The 21,061-nt window shown below is 47.2% G+C and overlaps 1 protein-coding gene across 7 annotated transcripts in view; it reads right to left on the bottom strand.

Moving 5' to 3' along the window:
• Positions 1-20,265, bottom strand: part of DENND2A (DENN domain containing 2A) — a 103,718-nt gene extending 83,453 nt beyond the window's left edge. For 2 of the 7 annotated variants that reach the window (XM_057549816.1, XM_057549817.1), the window contains exon 1: positions 20,000-20,265. Coding sequence is in view for 5 of the 7 variants with exons in the window: in XM_057549814.1 (XP_057405797.1) it covers positions 6,487-6,560 (74 nt within the window). In the remaining 2 variants the exon portion in view is untranslated. Of the gene's footprint in view, positions 1-6,486; positions 6,632-19,999 lie in introns of those variants that run through there. The other 5 variants (XM_007177040.2, XM_057549818.1, XM_057549814.1 and 2 more) reach the window with 4 other exon arrangements.
• Between the last annotated feature and the right edge of the window lie 796 nt (positions 20,266-21,061).

Genomic DNA, 21,061 nt, shown 5'->3' with positions numbered 1-21,061 from the left:
TTAAGAATCCGCCTGCCAATGCAGGGGACACGGGTTCAAGCCCTCGTCCGGGAAGATCCCACATGCCACGGAGCAACTAAGCCTGTGCGCCACAACTACTGAGTCTGTGCTCTAGATCCCGCAAGCCACAACTACTGAGCCCGCATGCCACAACTACTGAAGCCCGCACACCTAGAGCCTGTGCTCCACAACAAGAGAAGCCACTGCAGTGAAAAGCCCACGCACTGCAACGAAGAGTAGCCCCCGCTTGCTGCAACTAGAGAAAGCCTGCGCACAGCAACGAAGACCCAATGCAGGCAAAAATAAATAAATAAATAAATAAATATTTTTAAAAAAGAAAAGAAATATTTGTTGAATGAGTGAACACATATACCATTTTCTTATACTCAACAGATGACTGGATAAACAAAATGTGGTCTAGCCATACAAATGGAATATTATTCAGCCATTTAAAAAAATGACGGACTATTACATGCTACAACATGATGAAGCGTAAAAAAATACTAAGTGGAAAAAAGCCCAGATACAAAAGAAATATAGTATGATTCAATCTACATGAAATGTGCAGAATAGATAAATCCATAGAGATGGAAGTATTGATAGTGTTGCCAGGGTCTGTGTGACGGGGAGTGGGGAGTGACTGATAATAGGTACGGATTTTCCAGGGGAGGAGAGTGATGAAAATGTTCTAAAATTAGTGGTGTTAGTTGCACAAAATAGTTAATATGCTAAAAATACTTATAGTTAATATACTAAAAACCCTAAAAACTGTATATTTTAAAGGGGTGAATTTTATGGTATGTGAATTATATCTCAATAATGCTGTTTTTTAAAAATATTTACTTATTTATTTAGCTGGTTGCGTCGGGTCTTAGTTGCGCAGGCGGGCTCCTTAGTTGCGACATGCGAACTCTTAGTTGCGGCATGCATGTGGGGTCTAGTTCCCTGAGCAGGGATTGAACCCAGGCCCCCTGCCTTGGGAGCACGGAGTCTTAACCACTTTGCCACCAGGGAAGTCCCCTGTTATTTTTTTTTTTAATCAGCAGGGACAGCTGCTAAAAGTGAGGAGTGCTGGCCCCACCCCAGACTGAGTGAATCAGACTGCTAGAAGAGGGCCTAGGAATCTGCATTTATAACTTCCCCAGGGAATTCATAGGCTTAGAGTCAAACCCTAGAGTTTATTTTCCTGTCACTGGTATTGTCAGTCAGCAACAGATCTACTCTCCTTTGCCCTCTTCCTTCGTAAGGCAGTCTTTTACTCCAGTGTGTCCCTTTGCTCCTATTTTTCAGAGCATCTCTGAAATCCGACGGAGGTGTTATCAGCACACAGTGAGTTGCTCCTGTCCCTCAAGCCCAGGTGTAAATGCTCCAAGATGCTGTTTCATAGATCGTCCCTACACAGGCAGGCTTCAACAGCAAGGCTCCTTTTCACTCTAAGGAGTGGCCTCAAGACCGAGAGCATAATCTGAGTCATTTTAAGACCTTTCTGTGAGTATGAATACCCAGTTACTGACAATAACAGTTTCTTTGAACAACTTGATCAGTATTTTCTTGACCTACACCTGTCAGTTGTCTGACAAGTGAAGCCACTGGGAATCTGTGGCTTGAGCAGCCTGAGGCTGTAGACTGGACCACACTTTTTGATGCTCCTGAGGCCAGAGATAGCGAACGATTCTTATTATTCTCACTTTTCATAAACCCAGGAAGGATTTTTTTCACACCTGCAGAACAATCCTACATAGGGAGATGTATTTAGCCACCTTAGTAGGATGGAAGCAAATTTTCACTTGACAATATTTTCAAATCATGTGTTTCCCTTCACTCACTTGCAGTGTGGAAATACTTCCGTATGTTGCCTTTCGGTTCACCATTTTGTGGAGGATAAAAAGCAAGAAAGTACAATTAGGTGGCCATCTTGTATATGAACACTAAACTACTGTGTGTATAAGGTTTTAGTGGTGTCAGCCCTCCCAGGTTAATGCTTGATAACTACTAGATTCACCTCTCTGGAAAAAGTTACTACGAGTTTGCCATAAATCATAAAAGTAGGAGTTATGGGAGTTATGAAATATGCTAATACTGCTAAAATATGGTTTAAAAATCTGAATTCAGGTAAATATTTCTTTTAAGTAAAAAAGGACACTTCCTTTTGTTTCTTTTAGGTATTACAGGTCACCAAACTTGGAGGAGTCAGGTTCTAACTTCTTTCAACTCTCAAACATTTAAATTTGCTCTTGCTTCTCTCTGTTCTTGGCTAGGCCAGAAGCCACTTCTTATTTCTAACCTCTGCAGAAGTCAATGTCAATGCTCCTACCATTCTTCTGATGAGGAAATCAAACCAAGGGAACTTAAGTCACTTGTCTAAGTCCATATAACAACTCTTAAGGGGTAGAGCCAGGAATGAGTCTATGTTTTGAGCCCAAGCCTGGTACTCCTTATACAGTATCACTGTGGCTTCACATTACATTTTCTAATCTAGGTGAGAACTAGACTCCAGCTGATTATTTTTAGTGTTGTTCAGCTCTTCAAGATCAGCAATTGCTTTATCCTTTTACACCAGGCTGAATTTCATAAACACTTGCTAACTGAGTGAGCTGGGAAGGAGACTGAAGGTTTTTTTGTGGGTCTCTCTTTTTATGGTTCTGTGATTAAACATTTCTCTACTTTGGGAGTCTATCCTAAAGAATAATCCTAAATATGGAAAAATGTATGCATAAATGTTCATAGCTATATTATTTATAATACTGAAAATTACAAATAACTCAAATGTCAAGCAATATAATGGTAATATAAACTGTAATACAGCTTTCAGTGAAATATTATATAGCAAATTAAATTATGTTTAAGACTACTACAATTCTATTGAGATAGAAAGTAGATTAGTGGTTGCCTAGGTTGGAAGTGGGTAGGTGGGGAAAATGGGGAGTGACTGCTAATGAGTATGCGGTTTCTTTCTGGAGTGATGAAAATTTCTAAAATTGATTGTGGTGATGGTTGCACAACTCTGTGAATACACTAAAAACCATTAAACTGTACACTTTAAATGGGTGAATTGTACTATATGTGAATTATATCTCAATAAAGCTGTTATTTTTAAAAAAGTAAATTAAAAAGTCAAGCTAAAAAAAAGAGACTATTGGGACTTCCCTGGCGGTCCAGGGGTTAAGACTGAGCTTCCACTGCAGGGGGCACGGGTTCGATCCCTGGTTTGCATGCATGCGGCACAGCAAAAAAAAAAAAAAAAAAGACTATTACTAAATGGAAAAAATGCTCATGTTGTAATGTTAGCCAAAAGGAACAGGATCCAAAAGCTTGCATACTATATGAGTAAAACATGGTTTTAAAGGGGGCAGGGGGAAGGAATTTATTCCTACTCAAAATCTCACACATAAGAAAATGACTGGAAGGAAATGTAACAAAGGATTAACAGTAGCTGTCATCGGGTAAGAATCTCGGAATGATTTTTTTCTGTTCTACTTATCTATATTTTCAACAACAACAAAAAATAGATTTCCAAATTTTTTGTCATAAGCATGCATTATTATTACTATCACAAATAACAGGGGAAAATGTAAACTCAGCTGTTACCTGTGGGAGTCAGGGTCTGCCCTGTGGCGCCCCCAACAGGCCACATGGTCGCTCTGCAGCTACAACGACAGCTGCAGGGTATCGGGTCGGCTGAGCCCGTCACTCCACTACTTGTTGCACTTTGCCACAGTATCTCCTGAACGAAAGGGTAAGTGATACTTTATTCTCATTTCCTCCTTTCCCTTAGTGACCACCAAGGCTTGGACCCTGGTCTCCAGTAACCACTTCCCAGTACAGATGTTCCCATGGGTTCAAAGAGAGATTATATGGGGACCTATGGCTAACAGGGAAATAGTCATGTAATTCATTCTTCCAACTAATAATTGTGTCTACTTCACACAGGGAACTGAGTGAAGCTGGGAGAAATGTAAACTAAATCATTTACTTGCCCTCTGAGAGTTTTCATTCTCATACAGAAAATAAGATGCGCACGACAGTACCGTATTATATACTTGGAAGCTGCTAAGAGAGTAGATCTTAAATGTTTTCACCACACAAACAAAAAAAAGTTAACTGTGTGAGGCGATGGATGTGTTCACTAACGGTATATGGTAATCATGTCACAATACAAATGTATATCAAATCATCACGTGTACACCTTAAACTCACACAATGTTATATGTCAATTATATCTCAATAAAGCTGAGGGAAAAAAGATGCAAACAAATGTCTTTAATACAAAACACAATATGATAAGCAAAACATGTGACAGCAGATTCCTTTGCGGATCTGGGCTCAAAGGGTGGGCTGAATTTCCTTTGGGGTGTATGGGTGAAAGGCATAGATGTTTGCATAGTCTCAAAGTGGCTAAATGCTTAAGGAAGGACAAACCACTGAATGAAAAGCAGCACTGATTCTGTAAGGAATTACACCCAACTGATTTGCTGGATTTCCTTGCAGGAGTCAATCAAGATGTGAACTAAGACAGAATCTGAACACAACTTGTGTAGACTGCTGAAAGCTTTTACCAAGATGTTACCAGAAGCATGGCGACCTTAATTTTTTTTATTTCAAAATAATTTCAAGTTTACAGAACAGTTGCAAGAACAGTACAGAGAACTCATATACTCTTTAACGACATTCACCACGTTTTAATATTCTCTCTCAACTAAAGAGTATTCTAAAATGCTCTTTTGGAGCTTCAGGGAAAATGAGTGTTATCCAGCCACTAGAAGCCTTCAGTGCTCATGAATCTAAAAGAAAATAGAATCTTACAAAACCAGTTTAGTGAAGTAAGCACACCCAGGTCTGCCTCCTGCCAGTTTCCAGATGTAATTCTTGTTATGCTTATTTTTGAAGAGAAGATTAAGTTTCAGAGGCTTGCCCAGGATCACAGTGTTTAAGTAGCAGAACAGAGAATCTTATGATTTGTATCTTTCTACTCCGAATTCTGTATTTTGCCCCCAAACCTTGTTATCTGTTCTCTTAGTACCTTCAACCAGAACCACCCAATCGACACCTCTCACAAGCCTGATGCAAGAATCTGCTACTCAGTGATGCCAGTACCCCTGGGGACAGTAACCTGAAGGCCTGACCCCCTTTCTTCCAAGGGCAGCAAGCAGGAAATAGCTTTCATTCATAACCTTTGGAAAGGCCAGGGCAAGGAAATGAACACTGTTACATCCTATGACCTGTTAGGCACTGTATTAAGCACTTTACCAACATAATCTTAGAAATGACGCATCTCCCAAGAGAAATGAAGACATATATCCACATACGTTCTTGTACACTAACATTCAGAGCACATTATTCTTGATGGTCATAAAGTGGAAACAGTCCAAATGCCATCGACTGATGAATAAACAAAATGTGGTATACCCATACAATGAAATAATATTCAGCCATCAAAGGAATGATGACACATGCTGCAACATGGCTGAGCCTTGAAGACATAATGCTAAATGAATAGAAGCCAGTCACAAAAGGCCACATATCGTATAAGTCCATTTATACGAAATGTCTGGAACAGGGATATCTACAGAGACAGAAAGTAGATTGATGATTGCTTAGTGCTGGAGGAGATGGAGTGGGCATTGGGGGTGATGGCTAAGGGGTGTGGGTTTCTTTTGCCGTGTGATGAAAATGTTCTAAAATTGGTGACGGTTGCACGCTCTGTGAATATACTAAAAACCATTAAACTGTACACTTTAAATGGATGAATTTTTTTGGTATGTGAATTATACCTCAATAAAACTGTTACCAAAAAAAGAGGGGAGGGAGGGAGGAAGGAAGGGAGGGAGGGAGGGAGGCAGGAGGGAAGGAAGGAAGGAAGGGAGGGAGGGAGGGAGGGAGGAAGGGAAGGAAGGAGGGACGGAAGGAAGGAAGGAAAGAAGGAAGGGAGGGAGGGAGGAGGGAAGGAAGGAAGGGAGGGAGGGAAGGAAGGAAGGAAGGGAGGGAGGGAAGGAAGGAAGGAAGGGAGGGAGGGAAGGAAGGAAGGAAGGAAAGAAGGAAGGGAGGGAGGGAGGGAGGGAGGAGGGAAGGAAGGAAGGAAGGAAAGGGAGGGAGGGAGGGAGGGAGGAGGGAAGGAAGGAAGGAAGGAAGGAAGGAAAGAAGGGAGGAAGGGAGGGAGGGAGAAGGAGGGGGGACAGGAAGGAGAGGGGTAGAAGAGACATGGAGAGAGGGAGGGAGAGAGACAGACTAAGCATCTGGCAGCATGTACCAGGTACATATTTGGAAGTTATAATAGTATCACTGGGAGTTTAAGAGATGTGTGTAGCCCCAAAGCCCTCGCTCTAGTACGCCATTACCTCCTTCACAAGCACTATCTCTAGCAGAGTAGCGAGTGAATCGGAGGAACCAGGATTCTTATGAATACAGTGGTTAAGACAAATGAACACATACGGTTACAGAAACATAACAGGTAGTAGATCTGACAGGCACTATCCAGGGCTTGCCTACCTCAGAAAAGGCTCCCTTTCCTGAAAACCGCCCCTTCCTTCCTCCACGGAGGCCACAGAGACCCGGGCAGCCATGTTCGAATGATGATCCCACCCCCAGCCAGAGCTGATTGGCTCTACAGGAGGCCTAACTCAAGTCGGACCAATCAGGTTCTGCTTCCAGGTAGTGTGGCTGGAACACGGAAACATGGCGCTGTGAGGCTGCCACTTTCCACCCTGTGGACGAAGAAGCAGAGGGAGCTGGGCCGTGGGAGAGAAGAATGATGCCGGCGGAAAGAGGGCTCTGCACTCCCTCAATCCAAGCCACTCTTAAGGCCAGGCTGCATTCCTGCCCACGGGTTCCACGAGGTATCTTTATACCCTTGTTTGCTTAAGCAACCAAAAGAATCCCCACTAACACAGTGTCATGTTCAATCTATGTTCAACTACTTTCCCAAAACGAAAAAAGAAAGCTAGTGTGTGTGTGAGTTTTAAACATGAATCTGCACCCATATGGCTGAAGCTGAGCCAACTGCAGCTACTAAGGAAACCAAACCCCCATTAGGTTTGCCTCCAGCGTGGCACAGAAGGTTGCCTGTGATCTAATCATTCCTATTACCCTATTGAGAAGTCCCTTTCCCTTTCTGGGGAGATTCATCATGACACTGGAGGTGCTGGGAACATCTGAAGTCTTAGTAAAGCCATGTCATGAGACCTAATCTTTCCAAGGACCTGAACAGCATATTATAAGCATTAGTACAGGAAGATCTGCTGAACTCTTGGATGAAGTTAAATAGGACATGGTATCAGAAGATGTACAGTTTCTTTCCTTCCTTCCCAATAAAACCTCACTGAAAAAACTCTGGCCTTACATTGGGCCTCTTACAATGAGAGGTTACTGTGGGTAAATGAACAAATAAAGGAATGTATGCCTTCTTCAGCTCTTATTTGGATCTACAATATACAAGAAAGCAGATCTCACATCTCTCCCACATACACTAGCAGGGACACATTTGAATAAAAAAACATTTACAAGATGTTGCATTGTCTGAACACCAGAAGAAGAGCTGAGTTGACAGTAGGAAAGGGATGGACGAATCCTTTTCCCATCCCTCTGTCTATTTATGGGAGTCATTTCCCTTCAGGAAATGCTGAGCCCCTTCTCCCAGGACCCTGTTGGGAATGACGCCTGCGCTGGCTGACCCAGCCTTCCACATCCTCCTCCTGGCCTCGGCAGCTCTCCCCTTGTGACCCCGTCAGTCACTGGGAACCCAGCCTGTAAATGACATTTCTTCTTAGAGTCCCCAGTCTATTGCGGAAATTCAAAGAGGAAAGGGGGGAAAAAAGGTACATAATGAAGCTAGAAAAGCCCCTGGCATGGAGAAGCTCCCAAATATGAACAAAGGTAGCAGGGAGGAAGTCAGGGCTAGAAATGACCACACTCACACTGTGGCCCAGGATTTTGTGGCTCACCTAGCTTCGGTCACCTGTCTAGGGGGGTGGCAGAGGCAGGAGCAGGACCCAAGGTTCCTGTCACCCCATCTGTCGACCTAAGGCTCATTCACCTCCTCTACACTCATTTCCCCTCCCCAGAAATGTATAGACTGACGTATCTATAGAGAAGCTATCCCAGGAGAACCTGGGTCCACTAATTACATATTCTTCTTTTCTTCCTTTTTCTTCTTTTTTGTCAGCTAGGAGCCCACCTTTTCAGAAACCCGGAGAGAATTCTGGGGTTAGCCCTGGCCACCCCAAACTGAAGTTCTTCCTCTCTCCTCTGAATTTCTCTGGATATTTTTAACTTGTCTACATTTGGTAGTCCTACTAAATGTGCATAACCATGTGGTATCTCTTTCATGGTTGGCTTCGATTGTTATTTATATGTTATTTATTTAAGATTTCACATAGTTATTTTTTAAAATTTTTAAAATTTATTTATTTTTGGCTGTGTTGGGTCTTCGTTGCTGCACGCAGGCTTTTCTCTAGTTGTGGCGAGCAGGGGCTACTCTTCGTTGTGGTGCATGGGCTTCTCATTGCGGTGGTTTCTCTTGTTGTGAAGCACGGGCTCTAGGTGCGTGGGCTTCAGTAGTTGTGGCACATGGGCTCAGTAGTTGTGGCGCACAGGCTTAGTTGCTCCGCGGCATGTGGGATCTTCCCAGACCAGGGATTGAACCCATGTCCCCATCATTGGCAGGTGGATTCTTAACCACTGCGCCACCAGGGAAGTCCCAAGATTTCACATAGTTATGTTTGACACCTCAAATTAAACTGCAACAATGAATGAATGATTAACATTTATCGAACACAATATTTTCTAGGCCAGATTCTACACAGATTGTTTCACTGACTCCTCACACCAACCCTACAATTGCCTCCCCTTTACAGGTGTGGAAAGCAAGGCCTGGAGAGATGAACTTGTCCCAAGGCCACATGGATGCTGAATGAATCCAGGTGGTCAGATTCAAGTCCAGGTGCCTAATGCCAAGTTGAGTGCCTTGGGGGCAAGGCAAGGGGCCTTCCCCTCCCGGATACAGAAGAGCTACTCAGGGAATTGTTACAATTGGGTTTTATTCACCCCCTCCCTCCTCTCCAGGCACACCGCGGCACCAGGGCACCACCTGGCCAGCCCTCCACTTCCAGAGGCAGCCCTTGGGCTGCCATTTGGGGGTTTGTTTTTCCCTCTGCAGGGTTTCCTCATGTTCTTTTAACCTGGCCTCACTGACAGGTAGTACTGAGGAGGGGAAGAAGGGTCCCCTGTGGCATCTGTCCTGTGTCCTGGCCTCTGGACACCTGGAAGCTCACACCACACCAGAAGTAGCCACTTGCAGGGGATGCACCTGAAGGCCAGGCTTTATTTGCTTCCCGGCAGCCCTCCCTGGCTCCAGCTGTGCCGCCCCAAACTCTTCACTCTCCACCTCCTCTCCCTCTCGCCTTCCTGCCCTCCTCTTCCCTTCCTCCCCCTCAGACCCCTTCCTCCCCCTCAGACCCTTTCCCACCCTCTTTTGCTGGCTTCTGTTCTCTTTCTTTCCATGAGCAGAGAGTTTCCAGCCTGGCTCCCGGCCAGCACATTTGGACAAAAGGCAGCAATCTTGGAGGGAGACGTCATCTCCCATCCCCTTTTCCGGGGCCAGCACCGTGGCTCCCCGAGCCCCGAGAGGGAGCAGGGGGCTGCGGCCGTCCCCGCCCCGCTCCCAGTTCTGGGAACGAGCTAGAGCGATGGCACTTCGTGGGCGTTGAAAGCAAAGGGTTTGGAAGCAGACAGACCCAGGTTCAAATTCCAGCTCTGAAGCCTGAGAGCTGTGGGACCTTGGGCAAGTTACTCTGCTAAGCCTTTAGTTCTCGCCTCTGTAAAATGGTGACAGAAGCGAGAAAGGCTCGCTTTGAAAGGCTTATAGGAGATCGCAGCTGTAAAACTTCCGGCACAGTGCGTGTCCTGTAAGAAGCGCGCAACACGGCTTCTGTTATTATGAACCGAACTTAACTCTGCCAAATAATCCAAGTAAAAATACAGGACTTTGTTACAATCATCATCATCGTCCACCTTCTCAACTCATCCGCAGGGCTGCTTACCCAGCTTCAATTGTTTGCAAGTGTGGTACAGTCGTAAGACCTCTCAAACATATCATTACTGTTACAATGTAATCTGTAAAAGTTGGTTTTGAAATCGGATAAGGAGCTGACCCTCTTCCCTTTTCAGTAGAGTCGGTGCTCAGCCTTGATGCCAGACGTGAAAGGAAGGAGGGGCCCACACCAATCAGCAGGGCCTGCTCGCTTTGACTCCCCTTCCCTCCCACCCTGTTTTTTGGCTTCTTATAAGCTGAGGCCCTGTTTCTGTTTGTTTACTATCTGTGCTTGGTGTTTTATACTTAGAAGTTGCACAATGCCTGGGAATGTGCTCAGTTTTATTTAGCTAAGCTTTGAGATATGGGCAATGGTCTTTCCCCTATGATTTTATTTAGCTAATCTGAGCCAGCATGGATGGATTTGAAATTAATTAGTAAGATTAATCAAGGAGCTGAGCACGGTACTCCGTGTGAGGCGCTGCTGGGAAATTCACCAATACATGCAATGGTTCCTGCCCTAGAGCTAGGGATAAAAGATGCAAACCCGATCAACCACCAGCAAGAAAAGATTACAACTGTTCAAGACGAAAAGACAAGAGCAGTCCAGGGAATGCCTGACAACACGTTTAACAAAAACCACAATGTGAGAGTGGCTTCGGGACTAAATTCAAACTACAGTGGTAAATGTTATGAAGTAAATATAACTGGAGGAATTTAGAGGCAGGCAATGAAAGTCAGGAGTCATGGACTGCTTCAGAGAAGAGGCAGAATCTGGTGGCCCTTTGATAGACTGGGTTCCGACAGCTGGGAGAGTGTTTAGGCGAGGCAAGGGCATGAGGAAAAGGGGACGGTGCACCCTGCCCCGGACAAGACTGATGGTGGGACAGCTACTCTGGGACGTGTGATGGGGAAACACAGAGAGGAGGATGGAAGGGGCTGGCGGATGAGACTTGGAGACGTTCTGGAATCAGAAAGAGGAGGTAAGGTTTGCTCTCCGTGGAACATAAAGAGGAGACGTGATAAACATACGTGTTCTTTTTGTACATTCAAGAGGAAATGTGTAGGGACTTCCCTGGTGGTCCAGTGGGTAAGCCTCCATGCTCCTAATGCAGCGGGCCCGGGTTCGATCCCTGGTCGGGGAACTAGATCCCGCATACATGCCGCAACTAAGGATCCTGCATGCCGCAACTAAGGAGCCCTCGAGCTGCAACTAAGACCCAGCGCAACCTAAATAAACAAATAAATAAATATTTTTTAAAAACTAATAAATAAAAATAATCTTTAAAATAGACCTTTAAAAAAAAAACAGGAAATGTGTAAAGCAGGCAGTCAGAGGTAGAGATCTAAGAGTCTGGCGAAAGCACAACCCTGGAGGTGTAAACTGGGGACGCAGCTGAAGAACCAGTGAGCATGAACAAGCTCTCTGAGGGAGAAAGTGAAGCAAAAGAAGACAGTGAAGAATTGAGGTGTAGGGGTGACTCTCACTTTGCCCCTGTTACCCAGCTCTTGACTCAGTTCTTTTTAATGTTTCTTCATCTGGGCCTTCCAACCGGACAGGGAGGTCTGATGACAGAACACCTGCATTGGGCTTCTTTTTATTCCTCTGCAATGTCTAGATCAGATCTTGGTCTATCGTGGGTGTGGTACGAATGCTTGTTGAATGAGAAGAAGAAAAGGAAATCAGTGAAGATCTCCTTTTCCAAAGACAATTAGGACAACCCAGATGGTGTGGTGTCTCAGGGGAGAAGCGATTCTTCAAAACACTTCACAAAGGTGGGGCTCGGACACCAGCCAATTGCAGTGGCCTTACTGTTGACCCTTTAATGGCTGGATCTGGTCTAGGGGCTCCCAGGATTGTGGGACACCGGGAGTGACTATTAACCAACCAGTAGAGAAGCATTTCAGCGTTTTGACAAGTGGCATAGATGTATCACCATAGCAGTTTTATATCGACTGTGACCCGGGTCAGGAGAGTTGCATACATTAGGAAGCTCAAAAACAATGAGAACTGGGGCTTCCCTGGTGGCGCAGTGGTTGAGAGTCTGCCTGCCAATGCAAGGGACACGGGTTCGAGCCCTGGTCTGCGAAGATCCCACATGCCGTGGAGCAACTAGGCCCGTGAGCCACAATTACTGAGCCTGCGCGTCTGGAGCCCGTGCTCCGCAACGAGAGGCTGTGATAGTGAGAGGCCCGCGCACCGCAAGGAAGAGTGGCCCCCGCTTGCCGCAACTGGAGAAAGCCCTCGCACAGAAACAAAGACCCAACACAGCCAAAAATAAACAAATTAAAACAAACAAACAAACAAAAAAACCCCAATGAGAACAGCAAACTAGCTATTCAATGACTGCATCGTGAGTAACGGGATAAAGTCTCCACAGATGGTTAGGGATGGAGGCCAGACCTCAGGGATGTGAGGAGGAGCTTGTGGACCTGCCCCAGGAGCTCTTGCAGGTGCTCTGTCTCCCCGTCCTGAAAGCAGCATTCTCCTCTTGCCCTCCAGTCAACAGGCAGCCTGAACCTGGGCTGTGTGTGTGCCTAGAAGCAGCCTCTGACTCTTTTCCCTGTCGCTCTTCCCTCTGTCCTAGGCCAGGGATCTTGACTGACCTGCCTTCAGGTGAAAGGAGAGCCTGGGACAGGAGCCTCTCTTGACTCTGCGGTGCCGGAATGTCCACGTCTCATCGTTTTGGGAGGCATCAAGGAGCCTCTCCTCTCTGATGTTTTTCTATCCCATTAGATGCATCAGTTTGGCTGGCGGGTAAACAGAACACTGGTCCCTTTTTTTTTTTTTTACTGGTCCCTTTTTGATGTCCTGGGAGCTTGCGTATGTTTGTTGATTGTCACAAACACAGATAATGAAATGGACCAGATGTAAAGGATGTCAGGCTGCCAGGGAGTTATACTTGGGGTTGGATGACCACACACTTCATTTCACATCTGAACAACTCTCACCTCCAGCTCAGAGTATCAAATGGAGAAATCCCTCTGAGCCCCCAGTGAGCTAGAGACGTTGCCCTGGCAGAAGCCCAGTGCCCCGGCAAGCTGCTTTGGTGGGAAGCTCCACCGTGTCTTCCCAGCCACCCCTCTGACCAAGTCTGTGGCTGAGAAACTGGTCCCACTCCAGCTGTAGGGGATGCAAGTTCTGTGTCTCATGCTGTCCCATTGCTCCTGCCCAGTGACCAGATTGGTGCTCTCTGGCTTCTCCCCCAGCTAACTTCTCTCCTGACCATGCAAGGTCAGTTTTAATCCTGATTTGCGGTGTGGTTCCGTACAAATACCTCTGCTCGGTCATCCGGGGCGGCTGAGCCTGTATTTCCCAGGGACGTGAGAAGCACAAATAAAATTATACAAATGTCTTGCTTTAATGGTTCCAGTTTGCTGGGGAAAGGCAGCTGTTACTTTTTCCATGGAGAGCTGCGGGGAGCAGGGAAGTGGTACCTGTCTCCTCTGACTCGTTTAGTGGGAATGAGTTGACACACAGCACTGCGTTAGCCACCTGCCCCCCCTCCTCCTTCCCTGCACTCAGACCTCTACTCTAGGGGGGCTGAGAAAGGCTGGGGTCAGAGGGATGGCACAGAACCATGTCCCTAGGTCAATGCACCTGGACCAGCAGGGAGAATGGATGGGCATGTCCAATCCTTCACCAGGTGGCAGTTTGCAGGAACAGTCCCAGGAGAGGCCTGCTGTATATCAATTATCTTTAGTGCTCCCTTTTTACTTTACAAGTGTCGCACTTTGTATATATGGTTACTCTATCCATTATCCACAGTGGATTTGCAGAGAACTTAGGGTTAAATCAAATTCAACCCTATGACATCTTCCCTTCTGAAAAGTGAGGAAGAAAGAGGGAGAAAGAGGGAGACACCTTGGATTATTTCCCTGGGTTGGCTCTTGTGTATAACCCAGCCCACCCATCCCAGGTTTCAGCCTGCACAATTATGTGAAATCGTGGTTATATGGGATCCAGATTTTGGGTACACGAAACCAACAGCAAGAGACAATATTGGGACAGTTTGTTGGATGACAATCTATAAACCATAAAAAATTTCTTAGAAACTCTAGTTTTAATATGTTGCCTTTTAAAATTTAACAAAACTCAAAATAATAGATTGTCTCTATGAATTACCACACTATGAATTTTAATTTTCGTATTATCTTAAATAGAAATTCATAGTAAATTCAGTGGGGAACTAGGGTGGGGACACTTGGGTTAGGGGAGAGAGAAGTAATAATATTTTACAATATTTTAAGACTGAGTATCAGAATCTCATTTTTAAAACATCCATCACTGGGCACAGATATATTCAATATGCATTTGGCTTTGAAATCTTTTAACCTAGCAATTTCACTTCTGGGAATTCATCTTATAGAAATGTTGGAACAAGTGCTGGGGAGTCTTAGCAGTGGCTAAAATCAGAAACAACTAATTGCTCATCAATAAATAGTGTGTTAAACAAATGAAATCGACCCATACAAAGGAAGACTAGGCAGCTGTTAGAAAGGAGAGGACTATGTATGTCCCACATGGAATTATTCTCACAAAATACTGTTCAGTTATGATAGCATGCTTCCATTTTTGTAACAAACAAACAAACAAACATAATATATTACGTGTAAAGAAAAGAAGTCTGGGGGATTTGGTACATACACCGAACAGTGATGGCCTCTGAGGAGGGAGTCATATGGGGAAAACTTTCATTTTTCATTGTGTTCTTTTTATGTATTGCTCAAATGTTTTATAATAAGGATAACTTTCATATTTACATATAAATATATATGTGTATATAAAAATATGTATATAAAAGTAATCCTAAAATTTTAAAGCACACTTTTAAAGAAAACAAAACAGAAGGAAATGCGTTTGATACTCTGCCTGAACTGGTCTGACAGCCCTCCTGATAAGACATGCAGCCCTTGGAAGGCCTGGGTACCATGGAAGAACAGTCACGGTCGTGGTCACGGTCACAGCTTCCTGTCCTGTCCCCATTCTCCAGCTCAATCCTGCTCTCATTTCCTTCTGAAGGGAAGCATGGAACCTCCTGGTTCCCCAATACAGAGGGAAGCTAACCTCTTCCCTAAGCTTGCTGCGAGGGTGACTCACCCCTCTTTCCCTAAGGCTGGGGGCGGGGGAAACCGTAACTTGGTTTTTAGTAGTTTAGCCAGTTGGAAAAGGGGGTCTCAGGCTCATCCCTCTTTCAGCCCACCACAAGCCAAGGATGAACGTGTCAAAGAGAAGCCAAAGAGAAAGCAATTCTGGGCTCCAGCTGGCAGGGGCTTAACTTCTAGGCAAACTGAGTTTGGATAAATTTTGTCCAAATCAGACAATGATTTTACCACGAGGGGAAAAGATGGTCTGACGCTGGCTTCCCGACATATTGCTGTCTTTTGGATGTCAAATGTAGAGAATCACTCACCTCAGTTCCAGCCACTGACTTGCCTCCCATCATTAAAGGGACAGTGGTGCCTGTGAGTCCCTCTGTTGGGTGGCCAGTACAGGGGTTTCAAAGAGAGCCCAGGGTACCTGTGGCAGCTGTCTGGTTCTGGTGAAGGAAGAAGGGACCATGCCTGGACACAGGAGACTGGGAGTGACACGAGGCACAAGCAGGGGTCTTTGTCACTCATGAGTAACTGTCAGACATTCCACAGACCCTCAGGAAGCAAAATAAGGGGGCTGGATTCCAGAGATAGTGGGGGAGGATGAGTCAACTTTGCCCACAGCCAAAGAAGTAACTGCCTGCGAGGTATATTTGAGGGTTGTTGGGAAAGCCATGGAGCCTCAAAATATTTCCCCTGTTATCCTGTCAGAGTTACTGAAATTCAACTCTTAGAGATTCACTCCTTGTTTTTTTTTTTTTTTTTTGAGATTCACTCCTTTTGATTGAGACTTTAGGCAAGTTAAATTGCAAATGAATTCTCCCAGCTTCTTTCCAATCTGGAAGACAGAGGTCAGAGAACACATACACTTGAATATCAGGAGGGAAGTAGAAAGAAAACTCAGAGGCTCAGCACTCAAAAAAGATAGACCTATGTGGGTCCTAGGCAAAAAGAGAAAGGTTCTGAGGCTTTTCAGTTTTGGCTATGGTGCAGCACTGCATATGATAGTATTAGACCAGACAGATCTAACTGTAGAAGGCTTGTAATTATGCTTTTAGAATTTCTGTTCAAAAAAAGTGCTTCACACACATACACACAAAACTTCACATAAATGTGTTTGTTACTAGCCTCCTTATCTGTATCTGCTCAAGATGGCTTTAGATCTTGATGTTGAAGGCTGACTAGCCAGTTGATTTCATTGTAACAGGCTTCCAAATGTTTAATTCTATGGGGTCCTTGCTTTTGCAATCCGAGGTTTCTGTCCCCCTGCTGTAATGAGCCCTCTAGGTGATTGTTAAAGCAGCTGCTCTCAATCTTGGCTGTACCTTAAAATCACCTGGCACCTTATAAAAATACTGACGCCCAGGGCCCATTCTCAGAGATTTTGATTTACTTGGTCTGGGGCACAGCCCAGGCATCACTTGGTTTAAAAAATGCCCCCTGCGGGTTCGAGCCCTGGTCTGGGAAGATCCCACATGCCGCGGAGCAACCAGGCCCGTGAGCCACAACTACTGAGCCTGCGCGTCTGGAGCCTATGCTCCGCAACAAGAAAAAGGTCGCGATAGTGAGAGGCCCGCGCACCGCGATGAAGAGTGGTACCCACTTGCCGCAACTAGAGAGAGCCCTCGCACAGAAACGAAGACCCAACACAGCCAAAAATAAATAAATAAATTAATTAATTAATTTAAAAAAAAAAAAAAAAAAAAAAAATGCCCCCTGACCCCAGCATTTAAATGTGTAATGTGTTCCCTGGGTTTAAAATGCTAAGAACTGTGATGTGGAGGCGTGATGGAGTAGAGTATCACACCTACTCAGTGATGAGACTTCTACAGCTGGCAAGGAGTGGTTTAAACTTCGGAGGGCACATCAGAAATGCATTGACATAGGGCTTCCCTGGTGGCGCAGTGGTTAGGAACCCACCTGCCAATGCAGGGGACACGGGTTTGAGCCCTGGTCCGGGAAGATCCCACATGCCACGGAGCAACCAAGCCCGCGCGCCACGACTGCTGAGCCCGCGCGCCACGACTGCTGAGGCCCGCGCGCCTGGAGCCCGTGCTCCACAACGGGAGAGGCCGCCGCAGTGAGAATCCTGCACAGCGCGGCGAGGAGCGGCCCCCGCTCGACGCAACTAGAGAAAGCCCGCATGCAGCAACGAAGACCCAATGCAGCCAAAAATAAATAAATACATAAATAAATAAACAAATTTATTTTAAAACCCCCTTTTTAATAATAAAAAATAAAAAGAAATGCATTGACATAGATTCTGCAGATTCACCCTTCTGCAGAAACCAATGGGAAGGGCCTGGTCAGGAGATGTGCGACTGAGTGTACAGCCTTACCTCCCAGCCCTCACTCCCGGTTCTTCTGCAACATTCCTTATGTTGCAGCGAAGAAATTTCCCACCCTCCCTGACCTCAGTAGAATGGATCTCTGGTGTCTTGAGTCCCACCCTTTCCCCACCCCTAGAAGCAGCCTTAACATCAGGTCTGAGGGCAGAAAGACCTGGACCACTAGGGGAAGTGGACCCACCCAGCTGAATGGAATCCTGAAATGCTCTTCCCATTCTGTTTCTCTTCGGTCAGGATTTCCGAAGGCAACCCTCCCGATACTCTGCCCTACCAGACCCCTTCTCCAGACCAGTCTCAGCCCACCTGTCTGTGGGCTATACTAGGATGTGCCTGCTTCCCCCTTCATGGTGGGCACCTGGGGTGCTGTGCTCTCTACATTCATCAAAGTAGGTATCACCTCTTCCTACACTTGAGAGCCCATGGGCTCCTCCATATAGGATTCCCCAGGCCCTCACTGCCCTGCATCACGACTGCCCACAGGCCTGAGCTGGCACTCAGCCCCCCACAGAAATGCAGTATGTCCCCAAGTCATAACAGGAAGATGATATAGGAAGACAGTCATGTGGAATTTTATCTTCCCATCTTTTGTAACACTGACAATGAAATTCCTTTTTCTATGTCACTCTAGTCTTTACACAAACTTCCACATGACAAATTCCCAGCGGAGTTCAATTCCAGGAAAAAATTTGTGCTGAATTTGTGTGCTTTCTCTTGTCCAAAATCCAAAACTGTGCAATCTAGTGTATTTTTGTTTGTCTCTAAGCTGCCAGAAAACTTATAGCCAAATTCATTGTCCAAGTGTTATAATCTGCTAAATTCAGGCCATTCAAAATATTCATTCCTTTCGCTTTGCTTTGTTTTCTCCTGAGCTTTTCTGCATTTAGTTCTAAGTTATCTGACCCTGTGCCCAAGTCTGTCACCAGGTCCCACCTCTCTATCTCTTGGCTCTTTCTATCCCATGTCACCACTGCAGTCATCCTGCGCGTCAGTAACTACAGCCTGGGTGCTGCAAGGCCTTGGTCTCATCCTCCTCTGAGCCTCCACCCAGCAAGCAGAGTGAGCTTTCTAAGATACAGACCAATCCCATGGTCCCTGCTTCAGTGAGATCCTTCTTCCCTCTGGGAACTGCAACCATGAATTCTCCCCACACTTGCCTGTCCTCCTCCCTCCCGCCTGGTGATTTTGCACACGCTGTTCCCTCAGCCTGAAACAACCTTCTCTGCTTTGCTTTCTTGGTGAAAAGGTTTTCAGGGCTCAGCCTGACCTTACCTATTCTGTGGGTTTCCCCTGAGCTGGGCAGCCCTGCTCTGGTTTCCCCTAGCACACAGCACGCATGGATGGCCAGGCCAGATGCAGACTGTATTTAATTTTTTGTTTCACTACCCAGCTAGGATGGTGAGTGCCTCGAAGGAAGGGAGATATCTTATTCATCACTCTGTCCCTAACGCCTAGCATGTCGAGCTGTATAACTGTTAAGTGAATGAATGCACGACACAGGCAGGGTTCACCTCTTCCGGAATAGTAGGACTGAAGGCCAGCCTTTTCACTGCCCTTCCTTAAAACAGTTACTGTTTGCCCTTGACTTCTTGTAGAATTCTGCTCATCCTAGGCGGTCCACCCCAAAGAGGGTCTACTCCACTCCTTTGGTGTGTTTGATACTTGATGGTGCAAGCAGAAAGGATTTTGTTCTTTTCTTTTATGTAGTAACCACTGCAGGTGTAAGAGTTTAACAGCAAAATTACTGTAGAGTGCCTATTATAACCCTGGGGCTGTTATTACTCTGTGTCATTCAGAACACTAGAGAAGTTGCATCCCTGAAGCACATCTAAACACCAGCTATAAGTTCGTCTGCTCCTTCCCCAGCACCAGCTGGCTAAAAACAAAGTCAGTGCACTTCCCTTTTCCCAATCTCTGCCCCTGGAGGCAATGTCCGGCTTTCCCACCCGATACCCTTAAGGACAGGATTCCTCCGCTGAGGTCCAGCTCTCCTCAGTGGTTTGAAGCCAGTTCCCTGTGACCCTCCTAAATATCATTATATCCTGTGTTAAGAGACTACCCCTGGGCTCCATCTGGTCCCAACTCCATCCTGAGGGGAAAAGTGGGAGAAATAAGATCATGCGGTCATCTTTACCTCCCTGCTTTCTCAACACTGCAAATTTCTTTCTGTAAAAACACACACACACACTCTTTTTCTCTCTGTCTCTGTCTCTCTCTCTCCCGCGCCCCTGGTACGAGCACGGCGCAGGGCGGGGGCTCTGCCCGGTTTCTGCAGGTTTCCCAGGCGCGGGACCACGGCCTCCCGAGTTCCCGGAAGGACGTCCGGACAGCACTTTGCTCCAGTCCCACAGGTCGGGCTCAAGCGCCTCGGTCCCCACGTCCGCACACGGGAAACTCAGTCTTTGGTCTGCAAAGAGCCACTTCCCAGCTCCGGGTTGGGGCAGCTCCGGCCGTCTCCTCTCTTACCCACACCCCCGCGCGTCCCCTCCTCGGTCCCCCCGCGCGTCCCCTCCTCGGTCCCGCGGCACGGCCCTACCTCCTGGCGGGCCGAGGCTCCGTGGGCTCCGAGGCGCAGCTCGGGGGCGCCCGGGCGGGCGGGGGCGGCGGGCGGCGAGGGCCCGGGGCGCCATGGCCCGCAGCCCCCCGCGCTCGTGTCGGCCGGGCCTCTCCCGGCGCCCTCCGCTCGCGTCCCCGCCGCCCGGCCGCCGCTGTGGGCGAGTAGAGGGCGGGCTCGGCCGGCGGCCCCTTCTTCTCCCGGTGGCGCGGCGGCTCTGAGCCGGGCCGCTCGCCCCGCCGGCCCCCGCCCGCCGCCGCTCAGTGAGCTCATCCGCAGCTGGCGGGCGCCCGGCCCGTTGCCACGACAACGCCTCTCCCAGGGCCGCGCGGACTCGAGCGGCTCCAGTAAACAGGACCTTCTGCCGGACTCTTCCCTTCGCCCTTTTTGGGGGGTGGGGAGATGGCGGCTTAACCCTTTTTTTGCTGGAGACCACCGAGTGGCAGGCTCCGTCTCCACCGGGCCCGGGGTTTATCCGCGCGACGCGCTCAGCCGGGGACTGAGACCGTGAGATAGATGCACCGGAGTGGCGGCGACACTCCCTACCCTCAATTCACTCCAGTCTTTTAACGCGTTTATGGGGCACCTACTAGGGCTCAGGCGCAGGGCTGGGGGCTGGGACGCCCTAGGCAACGAGTCAGCCGCCACCCTTGCCCCTTGCAGCTCCAAGTCTGGCCGGGGTGCCGACACCCTGGCACTATCAGTGAAAGCCCAGGGGCCCTGAGCGCGGGGCACAAGACTCCCAAACCGGGCGGGGGTCAGGAAACCTTCCCAGAGGAGAAGTGACTTTACGGTGCCTGCTGCCCCCACTTGCGTAGGACAAAGGATCGAGGAACACAGATCGGCACGATTTAGGACTGCCAAAGTACACGTGAAAATGCTGTGGGCAGTTGATGCTGAGGGCAGCTGGGGACCATGGAAAGTTTTTGAGCAGAGGAGTGCCCTGCTGAAAGGGAGATGGAGCTGGCAGTGGTGATTGATGAGTGTTGGGGGAAGGCTCCAGGACCGTGTCTACCCCCCGCCCCGGGAAAAGTCATTCTTGTC

The sequence above is a fragment of the Balaenoptera acutorostrata genome, chromosome 7, assembly GCF_949987535.1.
Source record: "Balaenoptera acutorostrata chromosome 7, mBalAcu1.1, whole genome shotgun sequence".
NCBI lineage: Eukaryota > Metazoa > Chordata > Mammalia > Artiodactyla > Balaenopteridae > Balaenoptera > Balaenoptera acutorostrata.
This window is presented reverse-complemented; position numbering and strand designations above follow the sequence as displayed.